Source organism: Schistocerca cancellata, chromosome 1, assembly GCF_023864275.1.
Source record: "Schistocerca cancellata isolate TAMUIC-IGC-003103 chromosome 1, iqSchCanc2.1, whole genome shotgun sequence".
NCBI lineage: Eukaryota > Metazoa > Arthropoda > Insecta > Orthoptera > Acrididae > Schistocerca > Schistocerca cancellata.
In genome coordinates, this window is record NC_064626.1 from 252,073,170 (window position 1) to 252,099,018 (window position 25,849).

General features: G+C 38.1%; 1 protein-coding gene across 1 annotated transcript in view; it reads left to right on the forward strand.

Annotated features, from left to right (window-relative positions):
* The window catches only part of LOC126167810 (DNA-dependent protein kinase catalytic subunit-like), a 540,256-nt gene that overhangs the window by 481,357 nt on the left and 33,050 nt on the right, over positions 1 to 25,849 (forward strand). The window contains exons 48-51 of the mRNA XM_049920510.1: positions 4,374 to 4,610; positions 8,492 to 8,692; positions 17,760 to 17,866; positions 18,344 to 18,511. Coding sequence (XP_049776467.1) covers positions 4,374 to 4,610; positions 8,492 to 8,692; positions 17,760 to 17,866; positions 18,344 to 18,511 — 713 coding nt within the window. The remainder of the gene's footprint in view (positions 1 to 4,373; positions 4,611 to 8,491; positions 8,693 to 17,759; positions 17,867 to 18,343; positions 18,512 to 25,849) is intronic.

A 25,849-nucleotide genomic window follows, 5' to 3' on the forward strand; every position in this document is an offset into this window, starting at 1 on the left:
AATCTCAGTTATAAAAAAATGCAGCAATGAAAACTGTAAATAAAATTTTTATACAAAATAAGAGTGATATTGGTGGTTTCAGGTATTATAAAGGTGTGTCTTAGAAAAGAGGGGATGGACTTCCCAAAGGTTTAGTCGTGCTTCTGAGATCCTCCCAATATGTGAGAATATGGAGGAGTTTATGAAAAATGTTCCCTTGTGAGTTGATTTTATTGTTGCACAGTGGAAATATTCAGTTTCCAACCTGTGCTCCGTACCCTGACACAAGATGAGAGAAAACATTGACCTGCATATCCTCATAATTTTATCAGTGAACTAAACATTGTTGATTTGAGGATTCATTTTGCATTTCCATTTCAGAACATATGGGAAAACTATGGGTATGAAATGATTGAGCAGTTATCATCTACATAAATTAATTTTGTGTAATTATTTGCACTGGTACAAATTGGTTCTGAGAACACAGTTGTTGTTGTTGTTGTTGTTGTTGTTGTTGTTGTGGTCTTCAGTCCTGAGACTGGTTTGATGCAGCTCTCCGTACTAATCTATCCTGTGCAAGCTCCTTCATCTCCCAGTACCTACTGCAACCTATATCCTTCTGAATCTGCTTAGTGTATTCATCTCTTGGTCTCCCTCTACGGTTTTTACCCTACACGCTGCCCTCCAATACTAAATTGGTGTTGCCTTGATGCCTCAGACCATGTCCTACCAACCGATCCCTTCTTCTAGTCAAGTTGTGCCACAAACTTCTCTTCTCCCTAATCCTATTCAATACCTCCTCATTAGTTACGTGATCTACCCACCTAATCTTCAACATTCTTCTGTAGCACCACATTTCGAAAGCTTCTATTCTCTTCTTGTCCAAACTATTTATTGTCCATGTTTCACTTCCATACATGGCTACACTCCATACAAATACTTTCAGAAACGACTTCCTAACACTTAAGTCTATACTCGATGTTAACAAATTTCCATTATCCTCGTTTTGCTTTTGTTGATGTTCATCTTATATCCTCCTTTCAAGACACTGTCCATTCCGTTCAACTGCTCTTCCAAGTCATTTGCTGTCTCTGACAGAATTACAATGTCATCAGTGAACCTCAAAGTTTTTATTTCTTCTCCCTGGATTTTAATACCTACTCTGAATTTTTCTTTTGTTTCCTTTACTGCTTGCTCAATATACAGATTGAATAACATCGGGGAGAGGCTACAACCCTGTCTCACTCCCTTCCCAACCACTGCTTCCCTTTCATGTCCCTCGACTCTTATAACTGCCATCTGGTTTCTGTTCAAATTGTAAATAACCTTTCGCTCCCTGTATTTTACCCCTGCCACCTTTAGAATTTGAGAGAGAGTATTCCAGTCAACATTGTCAAAAGCAGTACTGTTCTAATAACACTACCTTAGATGAAAGAAATGCATTTTTCGTTACTTGTAGCACATCATGGAAAAACTACTAAAAAAAAAAAAAAAATTGCTGGTCTCTGTCCGGTGGCAGCACACACTCCTGCCCCCCACCCCATCCGACCCTCTCCCCCCCTCAAAAAAAGTCGTCCCTCTCAGCCATCTACACACAAATGTCCACAAGATATAAAATATTTGGTGCTTGGGAATGTGTCTTTTCTCTAAATTTGTTGATGTTTTGAAAGGGAACATCAAAGCAGTGTTCACAACATTTGTTTTATTGTTCACAAGTGACTGAAGGACATCTCTATTGTGAGATCCCCTGGAAGTATCATCATGACTGTGACAATTTCCGGGCTTTAACTTTCAGGGACCCTGTTCTTTAAAAATTGTATTCCATCAGATTTCAATTGGGAGTCTCATCTTTACATTGAATACCACATCATATATTGACCACAACTGTTAAAGTTACCTAACATACAACAAAGTAATTGGATTTCATTTCTTTTCTCTAAAAAATTTGACCCCAGTTTGCTAATGGAAAAAAAAAACAAGATGCAAATTTTAGTAACAATAATGTATTTTCATTCTGTGTTGGTCAATTTTCTATAGATTAATTTTGATTTGTGCTCTGTTGTAACATTTTGCATCCAAAAGATAAGTGTTCATATTAAAAAACAGTTTAACAAGACATGAAAATCCAAAATTCAGTAGGCACAAAAATAAATTGTATGACACACCAAAATCAGCATGGTATCCAGAATGAGATTTTCACTCTGCAGCGGAGTGTGCGCTGATATGAAACTTCCTGGCAGATTAAAACTGTGTGCCCGACCGAGACTCGAACTCGGGACCTTTGCCTTTCGCGGGCAAGTGCTCTACCATCTGAGCTACCGAAGTACGACTCACGCCCGGTCTCACAGCTTCACTTCTGCCAGTATCTCGTCTCCTACCTTCCAAACTTTACAGAAGCTCTCCTGCGAACCTTGCAGAACTAGCACTCCTGAAAGAAAGGATATTGCGGAGACATGGCTTAGCCACAGCCTGGGGGATGTTTCCAGAATGAGATTTTCACTCTGCAGCGGAGTGTGCGCTGATATGAAACTTCCTGGCAGATTAAAACTGTGTGCCCGACCGAGACTCGAACTTGGGACCTTTGCCTTTCGCGGGCAAGTGCTCTACCATCTGAGCTACCGAAGCATGACTCACGCCCGGTCTCACAGCTTCACTTCTGCCAGTAGTTTCATATCAGCGCACACTCCGCTGCAGAGTGAATATCTCATTCTGGAAACATCCCCCAGGCTGTGGCTAAGCCATGTCTCCGCAATATCCTTTCTTTCAGGAGTGCTAGTTCTGCAAGGTTCGCAGGAGAGCTTCTGTAAAGTTTGGAAGGTAGGAGACGAGATACTGGCAGAAGTAAAGCTGTGAGACCGGGCGTGAGTCGTGCTTCGGTAGCTCAGATGGTAGAGCACTTGCCCGCGAAAGGCAAAGGTCCCGAGTTCGAGTCTCGGTCGGGCACACAGTTTTAATCTGCCAGGAAGTTTCAGCATGGTATCATGGTAGTTTTGGGGTTTACAGATAATTTGCCAGCAAGTGCAACTAATGTCATCATCTGCTAGATCTGATGTACTTCAGAACCTGATATTTCAATACAAATTGTACAAAGAGCCTGTTAATTTGGCTGATTTCATTTGCTCTTCTTGTGCTTCTCCAGATTGAATCTACATCAACATTACTGCATATGGCTGTTGGGTGTACTCTTGTTGTGTATCAAAAACAGCTGGGTACTATTCTGTACCCCATTTGTAATGAATGTCCAAAGCTAGGCAGACATTGTCCTTCTGTAGTGATGTAACACTGCAGAAGTGAGTCAGCTACTAAGTTGTAATTGTCCACAAGCAATGCTTAGACTTACCTGTAGAATGTCTTTAGCCCATTCCACATCAAATGTAAAACTGTCTACATCAATGGTTATTTGCTCCTCATAGGACTGAGTTCCTAGTACTGCCAACAGCTTCCTTCCTTTAGTGCTCTCTCTGTTACTAAATTAATAGGATGTCAAATTTTTGTGAATCAATAATGATAAGGTAAATTTTGTAGGTATGATTTCCATTGTCTGTTGGGGGTTCTGGTGATTACTTTTATGTATTATATTCATGAGGAAGCAGAAAATTTAGTTCAAAACAGTGGTTGCCCTACTCTACTAAATTATATTTGGCTATCTTAAGAACAAATAGTACATAACAGTGTACAGATTAAGTTTCTGTGATTTGCTTCTTCTTTGTTGATGTGTGCTTGAAAATTTCAAATCCTTGAAGATAGTCCTTCTTGACATGCTCTGCAAAGCATGATAGAATGAGTGAAATGAATGTGTGAATTCGTAGAAAATTAAGCTGTTAATAGCATCAGTTACTCATGGCTTGTGAGACTTTTAACATTTATTTGCTGCCTCTTGTTTTGCATAACCAGTAATACAGTTACTATGATTCTTAAAATCATTTAGAATTTTTTTGCTTTTTAGATAGTTGTGCCTCAAGTATTTTGGATGTGTGTCCTTTTTTCCTCCTCTTTTGTCCCTGCTTGTGTCTGTATATGTGTGGAGGGATACGTGTGTGTGTGTGTGCGCGCGCGCGAGTGTATACCTGTCCTTTTTTCCCCCTAAGGTAAGTCTTTCCGCTCCCGGGATTGGAATGACTCCTTACCCTCTCCCTTAAAACCCACATCCTTTCGTCTTTCCCTCTCCTTCCCTCTTTTCTGATAAAGCAACTGTGGGTTGCAAAAGCTTGTGTGTGTGTGTGTGTGTGTGTGTGTGTGTGTGTGTGTGTGTGTGTGTGTGTGTGTATCAACCAACATACCAACGCTTTCGTTTGGTAAGTTACATCATCTTTGTTTTTAGATATATTTTTCCCACGTGGAATGTTTCCCTCTATTATGTTCATATTTGTTTATTTATTTATACATGTACACAGGCTGTCAATAGTGGTAATATTGAAGAAGCACTAAAAATCATCCAGAACTGCAGGAAGGAATTACACAACAAGTCAAAGTCAACTAAAAGCACTTACTTTCTACGGGAATTCAGCCCATGGCTTAAGAACTTTCAAGGAGATAAGTGGGAGAATGACCTAGAAATACCTGGACAGTATACTGGAGAATCACGTCCTCTTCCACATTTGCACATTAAGATTGCAAATTTCCATCCAGAGGTATGAAGTATTAATGTAACCTTCAAATATGTCTTTACCTTTCATAATGGCACAGAATAGTGTGTATATCCATACTTTAGTTATAGACAGTATGTTTCTCATCTAACAAATGTATCAGTTGTCAGCACCTGCACACTGTAACCTCACCAGAAAGAAAAGCTTCTCTCATGTTCTCCTTCAGTGTTTACTCCTAATATATGACATCAGCAACTATGGCAGACTGCAGTCTTCCATACACTCTTCCTTTTTCAGTACCTTTACATCATTCCCAAACAAACTTACACAAGTGACTGCAAATTATTTTCCATGAGTGAGCTAAGCAGTCAGTGACTTCCTTTCTCTATCACATTTGTACAGCTAGTTTTCATTTTGTGATGGACAGAAAATTGAAGTTGATGCATATGCTTCCTCTACAAAATGAAGTGCTAGTTTTTGCTTGTGTAACCTCAGTAGTTGCACTGTAATACAACATTTTTAAGATCTAAGTTTTTTTTTAATTTATTTGCCAACAATGAATTATGACTGTTTACCATTATTATTAAAGGCGTTGTTTAGCTCTCATTCTAGCCATCACTGCTCATAGACTCTTTCATCAGAATACATCACCATCACTATATTGTCTCCTCCCAAAAAATAGGCAACTTAGTGACTGCAGGAGCTGCCCTTAACAGTGCTGTAACCCCTTAGCCACTGCTATTGTTCCTAATCATATATTCATACGATGGATTGTTTTCCACTATACATATGCTCTATTATCAAATTTGTTATATCTCGCTTGCTGTAGTGCCAGTCTTACCTATTTCATTAATTAGTTTTTATTTCCATTATTTTTAAGATGGGTTCTGGAAGGTTAAAAAGGAAGGACAGGATACTCAGATCCTAGGATGACAGGAACATACCTTTTATCATCACAGTAGCTGGGTCCCCCTCATTTTGGTATCTGTGTGACCTGCCCTTCCTTTTTAATGTTGTGCAACCTATCCTCTCCTCCCCGAAGAAGGAACTGCTATTTGTGTAAACTAGGGTAATGTCATATAATCCTTTTTTAAAAGTTACTATCAGTAGAACTAAATATTTTGTTACTTGAACATAGTACCGGTGAGCAGTTCTCTCTCATAATTTTATAATTTTTGTGATTGCATTGTTCTTTCGATACAAATAAGGATGTAAATCTGTCGTCAACCCAAAGCATGCTATTAATAACATTATGTTTTACTGGGCAGCATATAATATGCCAGCATGTGTTTCTTGTTATTGAGATAAATATTTCATATAATGTTGATACTTCCACTTCTCTCTGCATTTAACGGATATGTTGTAATATTACTATCCACATTAAGGATGTGTGGCTCTTTCTTCTCACTCTGTGAGATGTCAGTGATATGAAGGTAACATTTTTTACAATTGCAAATACGTCTCTGTTGTTGGTGAATTGTGACATGCCACATCCTAATGTACCTAACCATTAAAGCGTTCCAAAGAAAGTAGGAAGAGAAATATAACTGAAAAAACAAAAGTGCATAAAAAATGAATATGGTATCCTTTATTCTAGCAAGCAGCTCAGTCCAAGCTTCAGCTCCTAACAGCTATCACACGATTTTTTGAGAGTGCCATCAGTGAGTTGTGTTGTAGATGTATGTTACGAAAATTGAACAGCAGAATTTGGAGCAATGTTGTGCTTTCAAGTTTTGTGTTAAACTTGGGGAATTGTGAGCATCACTTTTGAAAAATTGAATCAGGCATATTGGGAATATTTCTTATTGAGAGCTCAATTTTTTTTTGCCAGAACAACTCATTTTTGGAAGTCTAAGAACATGTTGAAGGTGATCCTTGCTCACGGAGACCTTAGAAATAAAAAAACCAATGAAAACATCAAACGTGCATATGTTCTTGTGAGATCAGATGACGATTAACAATAAAGAGTGATGGGTGACTTATTAAACACTTTCACTTTTTTAACTGAAGTTTTGCACATGCGGAAGGTTTGTGCCAAAATGATATTGTAAAGTCTCGCAACTGAGCTAAAGGACAATCGAAGAAATGTGTGCAGTGATGGTCTTGAGAGGATTGCCAATGACCACGAATGGTTCAGTTGTGTGATCACAGGTGATAAATCCTGGATGTTTTAGTACAATCCTAGGACAAAGTGACGAGTGGTTTAGTGAGAGACATCCTTGGCCAAAAGAGGTCAAATGAGCAAATCAAAGATCAAAACAGTGCTGATTTGTTTTTTGGCAGTAGAGGCATCACACATAAAAAAATATCTTCCTACAGGATGAACGGTTAACAAAGTGTTTTATGAAGATGTCCTTGAAAGGCTCGGGAAAAGGGTTAATTGAGTGAGACCAGATGTTGCAGACAAGTGGATGCTGCATCATGACAACACCCCGAGTCACATGGCCACTTCCATCATGGAATTTTTTACCTCAAAAAGCATTCGTGTTTTTCCACAGCCTCTCTGTTTGCCTGACCTTTTCTCTTACCCTGAAATTGAAAAATGTCTTAAAGGACATCTTTTTGGGACTCTTAAGAGAACATTCCAAAGAATGTGATCAACACATTAAAGGCCCTACCAGTTGAAACCTTTGAGTGCTGCTACTGAGACTGGGAACGACTCCACTGGCGTATAGCTGCATAAGGGAACTTCTTTAAATGGGACAATATTGTTGTTTGGAAGAGGGGGGGGAGACCAAAAAAAAACAAGTCACATTGCTTTTCTCACACACCATATATATTCTGCAGATCTCTACTTCAGTAGAGGCAAAGAAAAATCTTATCGTTAAAATTAATTTCATAGAGTGGTCCCATTTGCATATTTGTAAAAAGACATGTTTTAATGCTTCTGGTAAATAGTACTAAGAGAATGTAGCCTATTGGAAACAGAGGAAGCTTTGGCACATCAAAGTGTAGATGTGGTTGTATTAACTAGTAACACATATATCTCTTCGCACATGACTTATTGTGTAATGGAAATGATGAATTTCCCACATTAATTTATGAGTAGCACTAATTGACTTGATTTACCATAGAGATTATATATAAATATGTGACATTTTACCTTCTTCCAGTTTCTTCATTGTAATTGGGTTTTAGCAGCTCTATCGTCTCTCCTCAGGCTGAGAAAAAAGTGGTAGTGTGTGTGAATTCATAAAGTGGCAGTAAGTTAGCTGTCCTAGTTCTTAGAATGTATTTAGTGGAAGTAACTATAGGAATATGTCAAAACACATTTGAAGTATTGTCCTTCACATATTGCTAGCAAACAAAATTTCATTACAGGTGAAATGCGTACATTTGTGTCTGTGCTAATATAAAATTTTAGCACTGTCTCTGGTAAGAAATAAACCATCTCCTGCCCTTGAAACACTATACTCTATAATTCAGGAGCAAAGCTTTGTTTTTGAATTGGATTTCTGTTCTTCAAAAGTCTCTCTTAAGCCCTTCAAATACTCATACCCAGTCTCTGCTTTGAATTCTGTAGTTGTAATGTAATGTGAAGAACTGCATCAAACCAGTCTTCGGACTAAAACAACAACAAATGTCACTTGCCCCCTTTCCAGAAGTCTTCAACAGGCGTGACTGGCACACTTTCTGAATTCTTTCTGATGGCAGATCATCTCATTTCAATGTGAATTGGTTAAAGGAGTATAACAATAATATATTCTGCTAACTTACGGCTCTTTTTTTTTTTTTCTTCTTCTTTAATGCAACATTATTCATCTCTGTTTCTAGAATGTCTCAGTTACAATATGAGTGGCATACATGTAGCATATCCCTTCTTAACAATTATAACACTTTTATTTTTAAGCGTACTTTAAAAGATTCCATTTTAGATGACCATTTGATTCTGCATCTTGACAAACATTGTAATTTTGTTGCAAAAGGTGATCGTATTACATTCAATGCGGAAACCTATAAGGCTAACAATGCTTGGTAATGATGCAAAGGAACATCACTGTATAATAAAACATGGTGAGGACTTGCGCCTTGATCAGAGAATTCAACAACTATTCAGTCTTATGACTAAAATGTTAACACAGGATTCAGTGTGCAGAGAACAGCAGCTGCGCATAAAAACCTATCAGGTAAGTTTAGTCTCTCCAGTTGCTTTATAGTTTACCGTTTGTACACCTCTATTTCAAATTTAAGGAGGGGATGGTCGTAAAATTGCAGAAGTATTTAATTTAATTAAAAATAAATGTTAAATTTAGTTGAAAAATAAATGCTAAATATTCACCATGTTATGAAGCACCATAGGATATTTTTACTTCCCCTCTTGTTTTGCCATCTGCCTCCTTAAAATTCTTTTTTCACTTTCACTTTTCACTAATTATCATTAACATACGTGAGTATATCAGCATTTTCATGAAAGAGAAAGGTTGGCCCTTAGTTTTAAAGAATATAGCACCATATCTAATTTTGTGCTTATTTTTATGTATGCAATTGATTTTCTAATTTATTTTGACTATTGCTAATTAATGCTTTAATTATAGGGTGAAATTAGTAGTTGTTTCTTAAATTAAATTCTGTTGTTGACTTATAAACAAATATAAATTCTGGAATAACTGTAAGCATTTGGAAGACAAAATACTACTAATCTTAAAGTATCTGTTTAGATATATTCAAAACCATGTTAGCAAAGCCAGCCCTTAATTAATTCCAAAGTAATTAACAGTTTTGTCAAAAGTTTTGTTTGCGTAATGATGTATGTTAATTTCATGATTTAAAGAAACAATTAAGCCTAACTCTTGCAGTAGAAGAAACTGTTAAAAAGAACTAATTTGTCAAGGTATTCAGTTAATTTAATGAATTAAGTTTTAATTATAATTTCTGTAAATTTAGCTTTGAACAATGTGTAGTTGTTTTAGTACCTATTATTATGAGGATATATAAGGGCCCGATTTTTTTGTCGCGAGACAGTCTGTCCATGGCTGGGCTTCAGACAAGAAACCTGTGTTGTTAGAACAACAACAATGCATCAACTTAACTGTGAAAAAAGCATAACACAATTAGGCTGTGTGTTACAACAATGACAGCATCTGTTCCATACGTACCTGATTATTCCGAAAAAACTGTGGACTATGTGGTTATGTTTTTTACTGCTCGTAGATGTTCAACAGTAAACTATTGTATAACAGTATGTGGATGTTTGCCTGCAACCTATTAATGAGGCTTATCAAAAGTTAAACAGTAGTGCACTGGCCATATAACTGTGTAATATTGAGGTGGGCGGGGGGGGGGGGGGGGGGGGGGGTGGTGAACAGTGAAAGTAAAGGACTGTGAAACACAACTGTGCATCTGTTGGCTACATCATTTACAGTACACAGTACTGCACTTCCACCCCCTATTTTTTCAGCCAGTACGTTGATACCGAGGACAATCGACTAAGAAATAAAAGTGGGCGAACCGTCACATCTGGACACATCTATAATATTAGTATAAGAATAGATTGCTCACACACGCACATGCACACATGACCGTTACCATCGGCAGCTCTGACTGGGATGTGAATGTCATGTGAATAGCAATCTGGAGTGGGGTGGGGAGGGGGAAGGGACAGCAGGATCTGGTGATCTGGTGGGGAAGAGAAGAGTGCTGTCTTACGGGGCAAGTGTGCAGGTTATAGAGACTGCCAGGCAAAGTGTTGGGAGGTAGGGGTTGACAGAGGCTGGTAGACAAACAAAGAGGGTGTGGGAACTTGAAAAGGGAGAAGGCAATAGGATGAGGGGGTGGAAACTATTGGGTGGAAGGTGCGGGGACAGTAGGTTACTATAGGTTGATGTGGGATAATTTCAGGAGTGGATAGTGTGTTGTAAGGATAACGCCCATCTGTACAGTTCAGAAAGTGGTGGTGGAGAGGAGGATCCAGATGGCCCAGGTTGTCAAGCAGCCATTGAAATCTAGTATGGTGTGTTAAGCTGCATGTTATGCCACAAGGTGGTCAACTTTGCTCTTAGCCACACCAGCTTTACTGAACTGTGCAAGGGGACTGATGGCCATAGATGTTAAGTCCCATAGTGCGCAGAGCCATTTGAACTGTGCAGATGGGAGTTATCATTGCACATATTATCTGCTCCCAAAATTATAACGGTCTCAGCCTACTGTGCCCTCCTGTCCTCTCACCCTCCACCCAACAGTTTCCACCCTCTCACTCTATTGTCTACTCCCTGTCACATTCTCCCAAGCTCTTTGTGTGCTGCTCATTGTCAATGTACCCACACATCCATTCCCCCTTACCTGATCCTCTTCTTTTCCACTCCCAATTTTTTTCTTCCTCCCCATGCCCCACTTTCAAATGCTGCACCTGGCAGTCTCTTAGTCCATATATGCCCTGACAGATACCACTCTTCTCTTCCTCTGTTCATACTTTGCTGTCCCTCCCCCTTCTCTACCGCACTTCAGATTGCCGTTCATATGACAGTTGCATACCAGTTGGAGCTGCCGGTGGTAGCAGTTGTGTGTGTATGAGGTGTGCTTGCTTGTGAAAGTGTTGTGTGTGTGTGTGTGTGTGTGTGTGTGTGTGTGTGTGTGTGTGTGTGTGTGTGTTTTTTACTTTGCTGAAGAAGGCTTTGCTCGAAAGCTATAAGGTGTAACGGTCTTTTTGTTGTGCCTGTCTGCAGCTCAACGTGTGATCTTTACAGTGAGTAGCAATCTGTCCTGTTCCAACCTGGAGTTTGCATTGTTGGGTTAAAATGAATACTACCGTATCATTAAATAAAGTTTTATTAATTTTTTATGTGGACATTTTTTGAGTGTCAATTTTGCATGTATTTCACCACATATCACTTGTAATTCGCTCCTATGTACTTCATTAGTCCATTTCAAACAGGCTACTTACTTACAAGAACTCAGCAGTTTGAAAGTTCTAGCTTAAACCATCTTTGAGTTAACCTTAATGTTCCTAAAAACAAAACAAAAAAATAATGTTTGTAGAAAAACAGATTTAAAGTTTGGTTTGTTAAATTTTACAACTTTTCTTGAAATACAGGGATTTTATACATGTTTAAAATCTTCCTCACTGTATTCAGGGTCTTTGTCAACTTCTCTTCCTCTTCTACATGATCTTGTCTACTACTTGTGAATTTTGGATGTGTTTATCAATGCTGCAGCAGCCTGATTGACCCACTTCTTGTCCAGCATTGTCAGTGTTTGTAATGTGTGAGTCCTTTGATTCATTCCTAAAAGTTCTAATACCCTTGCTTTTTCTTCATTGCCAGGATTATAATATAGAACAGCAATATATGTTGCTGTCTAAACAGTTTTAGGACCACAAACTCGGGGTGTACAATACCATGACAACCATGAAATCTGGAAAAAATATGGGAATTTTTTCATGCTGAAAATAATTCAGCAAAACCTGGAAATTTTTTAGAATTCCAGGAATTTTTTAGAATTCCAGAAATTTTTCACTGTCATACGTTTCAGTTAAATTTTTGTAATTTTGACTTTAAGACTTTAGTTTAGCCCACTACTGCAGAATAATACTGCAACAATAAAACATAAACAAGAGGGTAACACCAAAATAAAACTTTAGTTACAAAAAAAAGTGTGATTTACAACAACAACAAAACACAGTGCATACACAAGAGTCTGCTTTTGATGAACACAATGTCATAACTGTTTACATTTCTAACAGGCCCCAGGAAAATAGTGCGTGTGGTGATTTGAGAAGCATTGCTTTCAAAGAAAATTTCGTTTTACACTGGATGAATTATGTTACATGTGAGAATGTGCAATGCATTTCTTAAATCATTGAGCATTAGACTCTCATTCAAAACTTAACACTTAGAGGATTAGCCACTTAGAAAAATTTTGGTCCCAGAAGACCAATTTTGGTCCCAGAAGACCAGCGTTTATATCATTATTTTAATTTTTGCTGGCTCATTTGTGTTTTATGTATCTTAAAGAACAAGCACACAAAGAAAGACCAATATTATATGTGAAAGATCTTTTTGTGCAGATGTAATTTATATATATTAGTTTAGGCGGTAAATTCTCCTGTGTGTTTGCTAGTGCTACTTAAGTCTGTGGGAAAATTTTGGGGAAAGGGATTTGGTAACGATAAGCAAATATTATTTGAAGGGTTAAATGATTTTTAAGTTTATTCTGGAATATATAATAGAAAAAGGGGGGTTTCAGCTATCCAAACAGTACCCCAGTTAATGAAGAAAAAATGGAACAAAAAGATTTCATTGTGAATACATAGATATAAAAATTAAAAATGTTTTTCTGTCCCTTCCAGAAATAATTGCTTGTACCTCTGTAACATAGTGGTGACATGTTGGTATTTTCCTCCATTATTACTGGTGTCCTTGCAGGACTTCATCATCATCCAAATACTTGTTGTAATATCCTTCATGGACTAATAAATAAATATTCAAACAACTTTTTAAAACTGTCCTGAATATATTTTCATGCATGACCTTGATGTAATACATTCACAAGGTTAATAATACTTAGCATGTGTGCATTTTTTTACACATACATGTAGTCTCTTTCAGATCTCAACACAGATTGACAGGCAGAGAACTACCAATTGATTAGTGCATGCTGAATTGCACATTAATAATCATCTCTGCCCTACCTATCTTTTATCGTTGTCACAGATGTTATCGCTATCTAGCAGTCAGAGAGCACGTCTTAAAAATTATTACAGTTTTGTGTATTGTGTACCTCCGTGTAAACATTTTTTGGATGTGCAAGATTCACATGAATTTTCAAGTTTCAGTGGCAAATTAGAATTCATTTTCTTCCTAGAAGCACTCTCATCAAGAGAATCTCCGGAAATATCTTGAGATGTATTTCCTTTAGTAAAATGATTCCAGGCAGATTTGCATTTCATCCATTGTAAGCAGGGCATAATTGTGGATAATATATGCACATTTCACCCAAATTGTCATATTCACCCTGTGTGAACACCAGTAATTATATCACATGACATCTCAGACTTGGTTACATTGCTTATTCGTAGAGTAAGTGTCATATTTGGCTGACTCCTGTAACTACAACAAAGATTTTGCAATGCTGTAGTGTCCAGATGTAAAAGATAAAACAATATCGATTATACAAATTTTGGATTGAAAGCAAGCTGAATGATATGTAAGTTCAGGCAGGCAGGCACTGATGTACTTACTTTATTGCAGTGAAAATAATGGTCATAATCATAAAAACTTGGGAACGTATTGTCAGTAAGTCATAAATTAATATATTTATTTTTAAAAAAAATATTTTTTTCATAAAATCACCTTCGTGCCTCCTTAAAAATTCTAATGAAATCAGTGATATCAATAAAATGTAGTCATGTTGATGATGAAATAATGCTTCACACGTCTTTGTTAACAAATAAAAATTATAGCTGTCTTTTGTTTTTCATCATATCATGCAACTACTACTGTTCAAACAATGGAAAATCCTATATGGAATAATGACGATATTATGAAAAGAATAGACAGCTACTCACCATATAGCAGAGATGTTGAGTCGCAGATAGGAATGACAAAAAGGCTGTCAAACATTAAGCTTTCAGCCAAACAGTCTTCTTTGTAATTAGATACACACACACACACACACACACACACACACACACACACACACACAGAATCAGGATGGCCGGACGCGGGTTTGAACTGTCGTCCTCTAGAATGCGAGTCCAGTGTGCTAACCACTGCACCATCTTGCTCGGTCAAACCAGTCGGGAATTACTGCTGTATCTGAATGCACGTCTATTTCAGTTCGTTTCTGAGTGCGCATTGTGAAGGGAGTGCATGCAGTGACATTTGGAGTTGGGTAGTACAAATGGCCTGTGCTCAAATAGAGCTACACATCTGCAGTGGGCCAAAAAACACAGAAACTGGGCAATAGCTGCTGTAAGTGTATAGTATGGAATCAGTACTAGAAATAGTATAGTATGGAATCAATTCTAGAAATCAGTATAACTTCCACAAAGATTTAAAGTCACTTACTTTGGTTCAGTAAAGTGTCCACTGTTCAGCAATATACATTTTCAGTTAGATGCCAGCAGCCATATAAAGAAGTAATAATGAAGTTCAGTTTAAGAAGAGTCTAAAAGATTTATTGGTGGTCAGCTCCTCCTACTAAATGGATGAATTTTTTAGCAGAACCAATTGATGCATGCATGTTATTAATATCACATAACGTCAATATTGCATAAATCTGACTTCTGTACAATCTTATGCAGTAATGTGATCATTGTAAATAAATGCTGTAAAATGTTTTCTATGTCATTTCCTTTAGTTGATGTCGCTTGGCAATGATAGCCTAAGAATTATTATTTGCACCGAAGTGTATTGAATATTTAATATTTGGTGATTTAAGAGATACATTAACATGTGTTCTTATTTTGTAAATATTTACTGCGTATTCTTGTTTTCTGACATGTTCACATCCCAGAGGATCTCACTATGGATAAATTCGAACGAAAAGTACATCTAATCTAATCAACAAGTAATAGTATTGCCACTTTTCAAATTATATAAGGTGTTGAATACACAGACAACCAAATGAAGTATTTAACAGCCAAATGAGGCATTTAACCCACAGTGACTGATGGATGTTTCAAGTTTCTGTGATGTTTCTCTTACTATGACAGGGGCCTATTCATTCAGTGTACTGTGAACGTGAAACGAGATGTTTATTTCAACATTATGTTGACAAAATGTTGCACTTTCTTGTTCACTTCACGATGCGTAAGCTATGGACACTCTCAACTTCCAAGGGAACAGCACCGTATGCAGAAAACCCTACACATGTGTTTCTGGTTTGATGAACACTGCGACACAGGAAGGGCATCCTGCCACCTTCTGCTATTAATACTGCAAAATCCAAAAATTAACATTCGACACTTTGAAGATACGGGATAAAGGTTAGGTAAAAGAAACAAGAAGATAGATAGACCAAGACACAATAAATCATGTCATGCACGTGATTTTTTGAAACAATCAACACAAAATGGATGTTTAAATTTCACATAAAATTTTAGTATATAAGTTTTTATATAAATGTATAGCAGATGGAGGACACATTGGATTATTGAAAGTTGGCTGATATATGTAAATAAACCTGTGAACTGCACAGATTTTGCACTAAGTGGTTTCGTGGAAGCTTCTACACCAGCATGCCAAAAATGAACAGTGTTGAAGAACTATCCCACAATTTCATTCACCCACATTGCAGACAAGAACAATGTACAGAAGAATGGAAAAGAAAATTCAAGGAGTGTTAGATGACTAGTTTCTCTTTATGAAAGCTTAAGGCACAAGACAGGCATTTCTAACATTGCACTTGATAACTGAGAAAGACTTGTTTGGCTGTGTGAAATGGGGAAAAAGTTTGATATTCTCACAAAAATAATTAATAATAAGAATAGAAGACCAAGGGAGAAGTGCTCAGGCTAAAAAAGGTTTAAGGTTTCTCTTAGGAATCCACTTGTATGCCAGAGAAGCAACTATGGCAAGAAAAGGTGGTTCAGCAGCGTGATCAAAATTCTGGTTAAAGGTCTTCATTCTGAAGCTCTTCGTGCTAATCTATCCTGTGCAAGCATCTTCATCTGTGAATAACTACTGCATTCATTTAAACTTGTGTGCTATATTCATATTTTGGTCCCCATACAAAATTTTTACATCCACTGTTCCCTCCATTACCAAACTGACAATCCATTAATGCACAGGATCTGTCCTGTCAAGCAATTCCTTTATTTAGTCAAGTTTTTTTCCTCACTTAAGTTCGGTAGCTCCTCATCAGAAAAGACTTCCTAACTCATAAATTTATATTTGATACTAACAAATTTCTCTATCTCAGAAGTTTCATTCTATTCTGTAACAAGGTGTAGAAAAAAGGAGGTAGTTGATAAACTTAACATCAAAATTAGTGGTCGCAATAGTTGAAGTAAAGGAATTCTGCCTCCTTGGAAGCAAAATAATATATGGCACATAAAGCAAGGAAATTGCAAGGAACAGACTAAAAGAAACTAAGAGCCCTTAATTTAAGGAAGAAATTTATGAGAGCGTACATTCGGAACAAAGCAATAGTTGGAAGTGGGTCGTGGACTGCAGGAAAATGATGTTAGAGGTGGTTGCTAAAAATTACGTGAACAGTGATAAAACCTACTCTAAGACATCAGGGAATAATTTCCAAAGGACTAGTGGGAGCTGCAGAGACAAAATAACAGGGAACAACATATACCCCTCAAAAAATTGAGGATATTCGTTTAAGTAAAATGAAGAAGCCCATGGTAGTTTTAAGTTACAAATGCTTTTAAAAGTGTATCTTTTTGTGAATTTTTTCATCAGAACAGACCCATTCCCAGTGAAGTCCAAGGCTTTATGGAAGAGTGAAAGGGATGCAGAGGCATGGACAATTTTGAAATGAGATTTTGCTGTAGTGGGGGGGGATTAATGTATACAATGATATGAAAATGACTGTCATATAAGTGACTATCAAACCCAAAGAATCTAATGCAGGGTTTAGGAAACAGCCACGCGAATTTCATGGTACACGGAGAGAAGATCTGTGGCAGAGTTCTGACTGGCCTGGGCTCGTTAGGGGTCCACAAAGCTCCACAAAGCATAGGTGTGATCTGTTAGCAAACTGCAGTCTGGTAGTAGGTTTCCTAAGGGACCCTATCATTTTGCTTTAATGGAAGCCATTCTGGTACCACAACCGTACACCTTATTCTAAAATGTGTATTAGTTTGTTGAGTGATTATATTATACCCTTGACAAGACTGATATGAGAGAATATCCTGGGCTTGCAAACTGAAGGGTGCTGAGAAAGTAAACAGTCAACAACAGACTCACTTTGCACTTGTTGAATACTTGTATAGAATGATGTGACACCAATAATGGAAATTAGTTATAATGATGTGAGTGTGAGAGGTACTCCATATTCAAATACTTTACAGACTGAATGAACAAGAGCTGCCCCATTTTCGTGAAGCCAAATAATAGCTTCACAATATCTTCTGCCATGCTTCAGTTCAAAACGAATATAGGAAATATTGGAAGAAATAATTTGCTTTTATATATTTAAGAGAACCACATACTCTTTCTTAGGACATATTAGACATGTCTGCTTGTTCTGCAGTGCGGTTTAGCTGAACATTCTGTTCTTCTGACAGCAAAATGTTATTTGCAGGTTGTACCACTTAGTGGCAATCTTGGTTTCATACAGTGGGTGGATAATACAAAAAGTCTGAAAGAATTAATAGAATCTTCATACACAGAAGAAGAGAAAACATCTGCGTGAGTATAAATGATGAAATGTTTTATAAACATAAAGTACAGGTTTTTAATTTATCCCCAAAATCTAATTTTTTTTAATTTTTTGTTTTTATACTTCATTGACACAGTCCTAAGATCATTTCACAATGCTGCAACTGGTTTCAACCTGCAAATAGTCATGTCTAGAGCAAAGACCTTTGATAATGCAGTGGAAACCACTTGCAGCAAAGTGGTTTTCTTTGCATTATCAAGCAGAAACTGCTTGCAGCATATAGCTTTTAATCTGTAGATGACCACTGGCTGATTGAAACTGTTTAAGGTAGTGAAAATGCTCTTGGGATTGTGTTGCAAAAATACAAAAAATGAAAGAGCATAGTGAGTCACTAAATCTCCAACGATGATTAATGAATTTTTTCCCATAAAGTTTTTCAGCAATGTTTTGTTTTGCTATTTCAGCATAGACAAAATAACACTGTTCATGAAAATATTTTGTTACAGGCGTGAGGCTTCAACACGCTATAGAGGCTGGCTGGCTGCTTCAAATCCAAGTAAAACAAACTTGACGGAGAAAGAAAAATATGAAAGTGCTTACCGTAAATATTCACCTGAAGAAACAGTTAAAATATACAATGAGAATGTAAACAGCATACCTTGGGATATTATGCGGTAAAGTATTGCTGTAATTACTGTTTCAGAAATCATCAGTGTGCATAATAAGATTTTTGAATGTAAATGTATTCACTGCTCCTGCTTGTGACATCTAAGTTACATGAATATAGTGGTGCACTAACATTCAGCTGTCACAAGCACTAAACCTAGTCAGTATCATCAAGGAAAAATTCAGAATTATTTTGTAGGACCATCCATGAAAATGGCAAGCTTTCATTCATTTACCTAGGTAACACATTCAAGTGATTGGTACTGCAAGATCATGGGTTAATGTAAGTGCAAGATAAGCTATTGCAAATGTGGAATTCTGGTACATTAATAACCGTGCGCCAGATGTCACTTTGTGGGATGAAGTTCCATACCTATTGCACTTGATCAGTCAGTACGGGGACAGTAATAGCTGGTTGTGGATGGTGCTGGAGTTGTCATATAATGATGTCCCATATATGCTAGACTGGAGACAGAGCTGGTGATCGAGCAGGTCGGGGCAGCATCTCAATCCAGTAGAGCATGTTGAGTTACTACAGCGGTACGTGGGTAAGCATTATACTGTGGGAAATCACCCCCTGGAACACTATTCATGAACAACAGCATAACAGGTTCAATCACTAGATTGACATACAAATTTGCAGTCAGGGTGCATGGGATAATCATGAGAATTCTGCTGCTGTCACACAAAACTGCACGCCAGACCATTACTCCAGGTGCAGGTTCAGTGTGCGTAGTATGCAGACAGGTCAGTTGCAGGCTCTCCATTTGCCTTCTCCTAACCAACACACTACCATCACTGCCGCTAAGATAGAAGCAGCTTTCATCAGAAAACACAACTATTCCTCTCCCTGCCCTCAAATAATCTCTCGCTTGATACCACTGAAGAAGCAAATGGTGCTGGTTGGGGTCAATGAAATGCATGCCACAGGGCATCTGTCTCAGAGCTATTCTTGAAGTAATCTATTTGTAACAATTTATTGGGTTATTGTGATGCCAACTGCTGCTCATATTGCTGCTGCATGTGCAATGTGATGTGACAGAACCATATGCCAAACATAGTTGTCTCCCCTGTCACTAGAGCCATGTGGCCATCTGGAGCCTGGTCATCTTGCGACCGTACATGCTCGTGACCACTGCTACCAGCACTCTATCACTTTGGCTACCTTCGTACTGATCTTCCTGCAATACTGCTGAAGGAACATCCAGATTCTCATAGCCCTATTATGCAACCTAGTTAAAACTTGGTGAGATGTTGATAGTTGTGTCTTTGTCATGTTAAAGGCATACGTGACTAACATCAACTCACCATATCCAATCTCAAAGATAACTAATACCTATGACTGTTACAGTGTGCATTTAAAGCAAAGCTGATTTGCATTCTCATAGTGGCACTACTAGCGCCATTCATATGTGACTTCCATGAAATTTGAATAGACATAATTTCAAATGTAGAAACATGACTAACAACTTACGTCTATGTCTCACAACTCATTCTTGGTGTTGCAATCTTCTCTGTTGGTGTTTTATGTGGTACTGCCATGATCAATCATTATTATCATTTATGCAAGCAACAGTCTGTAATTTTTTCTTTCTTGATTTATTTTTCAATGCTGATTACTTATCTGTTAAAATAATATCTTTGGACTCCTGTATAGAGCTGTTTTTGAATTACAGGTCACTCATTTTCATCCCTGTTGCATCATCACACAGATTACTTCCGGTACCACTATTATCTCACTCCCTCCCATTTCCTATTCCACTTGTGAATGCTGTGCAAAAGTACACTGAGGTGACAAAAGTAATGGGATAGGGTGGAGCTGTAATTTGTAATTAAGTGATTCAACTGAAAAGGTTTCTGATGTGATTATGACTGCACATTCGGAATTAACAGACTTCGAATGCAGAATGGTAGCTGTAACTTGACATAAGGCACATTCCATTTCAGAAATGATTTGCGAATTCAATGCTCCCAGACCCATAGTGTCAAGAGTGTGTTGAGAATACCAAATTTCATTCATTATCTCTCAGCACGGACAACACACTGACTGGTGGCTTTCAGTTAACAACCTGGAGCAGCAACATTTGCATGTAATTGTCAGTGCTAACAGACAAGCAACAGTGCGTGAAATAACCACAGAAATCAGTATGGGACATACAGCAAATGTATCCATTCGGACAGTGCAGTGAAATTTAGTGGTAATGGGCTATGGCAGCAGGTGACTGATGCGAGTTCCTCTGCTGACAGCATGACATCACCTGCAGTGCCACTCCTGTGCTTGTGACCATATTGTTTGGACCCTAGACAACTGGAAAACTGACGCTTGGTCAGATGAGTCCCAGTTTCAGTTGCTAAGAGCAGATGCTTGGATTCAAGTGTGATGCAGACCCCATGAATCCAAGGACCCAAATTGTCAACAAGCAACTATGCAAGCCAGTGGTGTCTCCGTAATTCTGTGGGCTGGCTTACATGGAAGGGACTGGGTCCTCTGGTCTTACCGAACCGATCATTGACTGGAAATGGCTAAGTTCAGCTCCTTGTAGATCATTTACAGCCATTCATGAATTTCATGTTTCCAAACAGTGAAGGAATTTTGATGATTGAGGATCCGTGTCACGAGGCCTTAACTGTTTGTGATTCGTTTGAAGAACATTCTGGACAGTTTGAGTGCCAACAGGCCTCCCATTGAACATTTACAGTACATAATCAAGAGGTCAATTTGTGCACAATATCCTGAACCAGCAATGCTTTCACAATTATGGATAGTTGTAGAGGCAGTTGACTCAATATTTCTGCAGGAGAATTCCATCGGCTTGTTGAATCCATGCCATGTAGAGTTGCTGCACTGGATAGAGTGAAAGGAGGTCCGGCACTATAGTAGGAGGTATCTCATGACTTTTGTTACCTCAGTGTAACGACTATCAGTATGACCTTCAATTTCTATGGTTTTCATGTTATGATCATATCCTGAAATATATGTGGGAGGAAGTAATATGCTTCATAATTCCTCTTTGGAGTGTGTGCTTTCGACATTTTAACAGTAACCCCCTCCATGATGTGTGCTTCCTATGTATGCTCTGTCACCAATGTTTGAAAAGCATCCCCTAGACACTCTCATGTTCACTGAGTTAATCTGTATTCACTCTATTAAACCTACATGTTAAGATCCAAGACTGACAAGCAATACAGTGGAATCAGTTGATTCTAGCAGTTTGCAAACAATCTCTTCTGTGGATGAACTACATTTCATTAGGATTCTTCATGTGAATATCAGTCTGGCATCTGTTTTTCCTCTAACTATTTCTATCTCATTTTAAGTCACTTTCCATGATTGACCACCAATTGTGTAATTAAACAACAATGGATTCCACTTACTTATGTACACTGTTACATTTATGTATTCTGAGAATCAAATGTTCCTACACCAAAGTGTCAATTTGCTGTATGTCTTTGTGCACTTTGTTACAATTTTCTGCAATTCCAACATTACTGTATGTACACTGAAACACTTTTTTGGGCTTTGACTGGAGCAGCTTTAATCCAGTTAGAAAGTCATCAGTTCAGTTAAAATTCTGGTCCAATATTCAGCAAATTTTATGTAGTTCACTAGGCAACAGTATGGAATTATGTTGAATGTCTTCCAGAAATTAATAAGTATGGCATACATGTGGATACCTTTACCTACTGCCTTGCGCCATAAAGATTTGACACTGCACCATTTTGTTGTTTCAACAAGTGACAGACATGCATGAGTGATAAATTAGAAAAGTCTGTGGATAGTGTTGTGTTGCTGTGTTCAATATGTTGAAATTTATACCAAACAAAGAGCATTAATGGAAAGCATTAATTTTTTGTTTTCATTTGAAGAAAACTGCTGCTGAATCATACCAATTAATTTGAGAAGCTTATGGTGAATATGCTCCATCACAAGATACAAGTGAATGATGGTTTTAGCATTTCAAAAATGGTGACTTCAATGTTGCAGACAAGGAACATGAAAAACCACAAAACAAAACAAAAAAAATAAGATGATGTGGTATTGGAGGCATTGTTGAACAAAGATATTCACAAATACAGAAACAACTCGCTGACCAATTTGGCATTAATCAACAAGCTGTTCCCAGTAGTCTATGAGAGATTGGAAACATTCAGTAGATCGATAGATGGGTACCACATTAGTTGAACAACAGGCAAATGAAAAAGCACAAAAAGAACTTGAGATTTTGCTTGCTTTGTACAAAAGGAAGTCACTTTTGTATTGTATAGTTACACAGTATGAAAAGTGGATTTAATTTGAGAATCCCAAGTGCAAAAGAATCATGGGTAGACCAAGATACATCATCCACATCGAATGCAAGACTGGTGGATCTCTTTGGCAGGAAGACAATGTTCTGTGTTTGGTGGGACCGGAGGTGTGTCGTCTGTTATGAGCGGTTAACACTAAATGTTGCCAACAACTGACTGATGTGAACTATTTGCTGCTTGAAAAAAAGGCCACAGTACCGAAAGAGGCAACACAGTCATTTTTCTTCACAACAGTGCTTCTTCACATGTGGCAAAACTGGTTTGCGACACATTGTAAGCACTCATCTGGGAAGTTCTACTCCATGCTGCTTACTCACCAGACTTGGCTCCTACCAATTACCACTTGTTTGCATCAATGGGTCACACACTTTCTGAGCAGTGCTTTGGTTCATACGAAGATGTGAAAAAATGCCTCAATGAATGGTTCACGGCAAAAGGGGAAAATTTTTGCTGGTGGTATTCACAAATTGCCCGAAAGATGGGAAAAATGTATAACAGATAATGGAGCATACTTCTAATAAAGCACTATTTATCATTCTTCTGAATGTATTGTGTTTTTTTTAGACAAAAAATTTGTGTTTCATACCTGTACAGCTGGTATGTCAATATTTAATTTTGACATGCATGCAGAATTTGAAAAGAGAAACTGTATAATGATGTTTCATAGCATAGCAGCTTCAGAAGAATAATTCAGAGTTTCGGCAACTATAGGTCATTCTCATGTTGAAATTTTTTTGTGTCATTAAATTTTGTGATTAAATTGTCTCTGCATGTGTGGCAGTTCTAACACTGCTATTGAACAATTATGGGACTTCCACAGTAAAACTTTGTCAGCACATACGTATCTATACAATTTCGTTCATTGATACTCCAAATTTTTGTCCCTTGGTATGAATGTTCATTATTGGCTGTTCAGACAATCTGCAAGCTGTTCTCTTTTGCACTTCATAATTCCTTTTAACACCTTTAGCCATTCTTTTATCACATGTTTGACCAGTTTTGCATTTCACGTTTGTGTCATTTTGAAACCTCACAAAGAAGAAATATTAGTGGCTGACAGCTGATATGCCTGACAATCCATCATCACATGAATTCTACAGCTTTATAGTCACTGATTCCCTTCCCCGTGATAATGGAAACCAAGAATTCAGTGCTGATAGGTATCCTGATATCTAAGACATTGCCATTACAGTTTGATTATGTAAGTAATTGCTTGAAGTAGTTTGAAAACGACATGCATTGTAAATAAAATGGCAAAAAATGCGTAATCTGAAGTTAAGTGCCTCAGAATGGACAATTTTCTTTGACAGTGGATGGATGCAATGATACAGATGCCAAGTCATATCCTGTTATGGTTACATTCTATGATACTCCGCAGGGAAAAAGTAGTGAACACTGTGCTATCCATGCCAGCATTAGATAGGGACTCAACAGGGTGAAACACAGGTGACCTGATGTTATCACATCTGAGTTCTTATAACTTACCAATTGAAAACTGTGTGGCATTCTGCTCCGACAGTGCTCCTGTTACTACAAGATAGGACACAAAAATGGGGTTGCAACAATTCTGAAGGAAGTTTAACAAGGTACTGCCATCATAGATTGCATTTGCCACCTGAGTAATCTACCAGCTGAAAAAGCTGCTGGAAAATTGCGATTTAAAGTTAATGAGATCCTTCTTATATATTTTATTTCTTAGAGAAGAGTATCAAAAGAAAACAACACCTTCAGAAATTACAGAAATTCCGCAATAAAGAGGCAAAGAAAATTCTGAAGTGTGTATGTACTAGGAGGTTATTTTTAGGCAGATGTTTGAATACACTCATGCTCATAAATTAAGGATAATTGCAGAATGTGGTGCCACACAATCTGGCACTACACAAAACTGGCACCAATAGTATAGGCACATAGGAAACACACTACACAGATCTGTAAGTCCATGGTATTGGTGATAAGTTGAGAAAACTGCCCCGAAGCACGTGTGCTACAAAACAACAGACCTGTTACAGTTACTCTGTCAAAGACATGCAGAGGTGTATGTGCACCAATCATAATCCCACCCCACACCATCAAACCACGACATCCATACAGGTCCCTTTCAAGGACATTAAGGGGTTGGTATCTGGTCCCTATTTCACGCCAGATGAAAACCCGGTGAGAATCTCTGTTCAGACTATACCTGGACTCGTCCGTGGGACCACTGTTCCAGTGACCATGCACTTGTGTTCTTGACACCATGCTTTACGGGCTCTCCTGTCAGTGGAATGCACCTTGCAGGTCTCTGGGCAAATAAACCTTGTCTGTTCAGTCGTCTGTAGACTGTGTGACTGGAGACAACTGTTCCAGTGGCTACAGTAAGGTCCTGAGCGAGGCTACCTGCAGTACTCCGTGGCCGTCTGCGGACACTGATGGTGAGATATCATCGGTCTTTTTGTGTTGTTGTACACTATGGACATCCCATACTGTAGTGCCTGGACACATTTCCTGTCTGCTGGAATTGTTGCCATAATCCTGAGATCACACTTTGTGGAATATGAAGGGCCCATGCTACGACCTGGTGTGTTTGACCAGCCTCCAGTCGCCGTAGTATTCTACCCCTCATAACGTCATCAGTATGTGTTCTTTGAGCCATTTTCAACACACAATCACCACTAGCACGTCTGAAAAGTCTGTACACTTACTCGCTGCACCGTACTCTGACATGCACCAACACACCTCTACATGTGTGGACTGCTGCCAGCACCACCGTGCGGCAACCGCAGGTCAAATGCACCACATGGTCATATCCTGATGTGATTTAAACCCACAAACCACCGACCAGAGTGTTGTTTCACCATGTATCAGCATTATCCTTAATTTATGAGCATGAGTGTAGACTACTGGGCCAGTAGGATCCACTTCTTTCTTTCTTCAAGCAGGAAGTACTATTAAGTACCCAAAACATTTCCACAAGCTTGACAACTTTCAGAGTACCTAGAGTTGAACAAAGTGGGTACAAAGAGTATCAGAAGAAGAGAATTCTTGATTCTGCTACTACATAT